The sequence below is a fragment of the Orycteropus afer genome, unplaced genomic scaffold (genome assembly GCF_000298275.1).
Source record: "Orycteropus afer afer isolate SDZICR_OR568_19922 unplaced genomic scaffold, OryAfe1.0 scaffold00048, whole genome shotgun sequence".
Classification (NCBI taxonomy): Eukaryota; Metazoa; Chordata; class Mammalia; order Tubulidentata; family Orycteropodidae; genus Orycteropus; species Orycteropus afer.
The window spans coordinates 4,955,891-4,957,545 of record NW_006921635.1 but is presented as its reverse complement, the minus strand read 5'-3'; the positions used below and the strand labels follow the sequence as shown (position 1 = coordinate 4,957,545).

Sequence of the window (1,655 nt, the reverse complement as noted above, 5' to 3'; positions counted from 1 at the left end):
CTGCCTATTACATGTAATACCATTGAGAACATCTTCCTGTGTGGATCTCTGCCCCCCTAGACACATCTCTGATTATTCCCTGTATGAAATGCCTGGAAAGACAAACACCCATATTCTATTGGCCGTTTGTCTCCCAGCTCAGGATCCCTAAGTATGTGTTTCCTGCCTTAGGGCGTGTGAACGTGAAAAACGAAGAAATTGATGAAATGCTCAAAGAGGCTCCAGGTCCAATTAACTTTACCGTGTTCCTGACAATGTTTGGGGAGAAACTTAAGGGTAAATTCATGCACATCTGTATATGTGTGTTTGTGATGTGTGTGTCTGTGTGTCTGTGTGTCTGTGTGTCTCCAGCATGAACTGAAGCACCAGAAGGACAGACAAAGGGCTTGGCAGGACGTGAGTAGCTTCCAAGGAAGCAGAAGTACCATTGGAAAGAAATAATAAAAACAATTAGCATTACTTCAAGCTCTCCCTAAACCAGACCTTATGCTAAGCCCTCCATATTCATTACCCTATTTAACAGCAAGTCGGAGATGGATCTTATCATTACCCCCAGTCTATGGGTGAGGAAACTGAGGCTCAGAGACAAAGTCACTTGCCTGAAGCCACACAGCTAGCAAGTGCCAGGGTCAGGGTTCAGACCTGGCCTGTGTAAGTCTAAATTCATATCTGAACTTGAATGCAGTCAGAAAGAACTCTATACTCAACCCTGTCCACCTTCCCCAGGGACTAGATCTCCCTTTTAAAATCCTGAAGCTCAATGCTTGGGTCTTCTCAAGGCAGGGTCTTCTCCAAGATACACAGCCTGGTCCAGGCCCTCCATCTTTGGGGGGATTTGGGCCCTGCCTCTCTGGGTACCACTCATTCCCAGATCCCTGCGTCCCATCTCAGTCCTGTGTTCCTTTTCAGGAGCAGACCCCGAGGAGACCATCCTCAATGCGTTCAAGGTGTTTGACCCCGAAGGCAAAGGGGTGCTCAAGGCCAGTTAGTAAGTGTGGGCTCCAGGGGAGGGGTGCGGCACCCGGCTCCCCCACCCCTACCTGGCACCGACACCTGCTTTTCTCTCTCTGCAGCGTTCAGGAGATGCTCACCACCCAGGCAGAGAGGTTTTCCAAAGAGGAGGTAACAGCACCCCCAGGACACTCCCTACATCACAACTTCTGAACTCATCCTCCAGGGAACTCCCTCTCTCCCTCTTCTAACACATCTCTGTCTCCACACAGGGGGAGAATTGACTATTGTTTATCGAGTCCTTATTGCATTTTTTCAGCCATTGTGTGAGGGAAGACTGGTATTTTCATTTTACAGATGGAGAAACTGAGTTCCAAGGAAGTAACGTCAGCTGCCTTAAAATCATAACACTAATAGTAAATGCCAGAGCCGAGATTCAAACATAAGAAGCCCTGGTGGTGAGGTGGTTAAGTGCATGGCTGCTGACAGGAAGGTGGTGGTTTGAACCCAATAGCTGATCTGCGGGAGGAAAGATGTGGTCATTTACTTCTATAAAGATTACAGCCTTGGAAATACTATGTTGTTGTTGTTGTTGTTGTTATGTATTGTCCAGTCAGACCTGACTCATAGCAACCCCTCCTTGGGTTTCTGAGGCGGTATCACTATGGAAGTAGATTGCCCAACCTTCCTTCCAAGGAGTGGCT

General features: G+C 47.9%; 1 protein-coding gene across 1 annotated transcript in view; it reads left to right on the top strand.

The window, feature by feature from the left end:
* Nucleotides 1–1,655, top strand: part of MYL2 (myosin light chain 2) — a 7,545-nt gene that overhangs the window by 4,072 nt on the left and 1,818 nt on the right. The window contains exons 3-5 of the mRNA XM_007938168.2: nt 172–276; nt 910–988; nt 1,074–1,122. Coding sequence (XP_007936359.1) covers nt 172–276; nt 910–988; nt 1,074–1,122 — 233 coding nt within the window. The remainder of the gene's footprint in view (nt 1–171; nt 277–909; nt 989–1,073; nt 1,123–1,655) is intronic.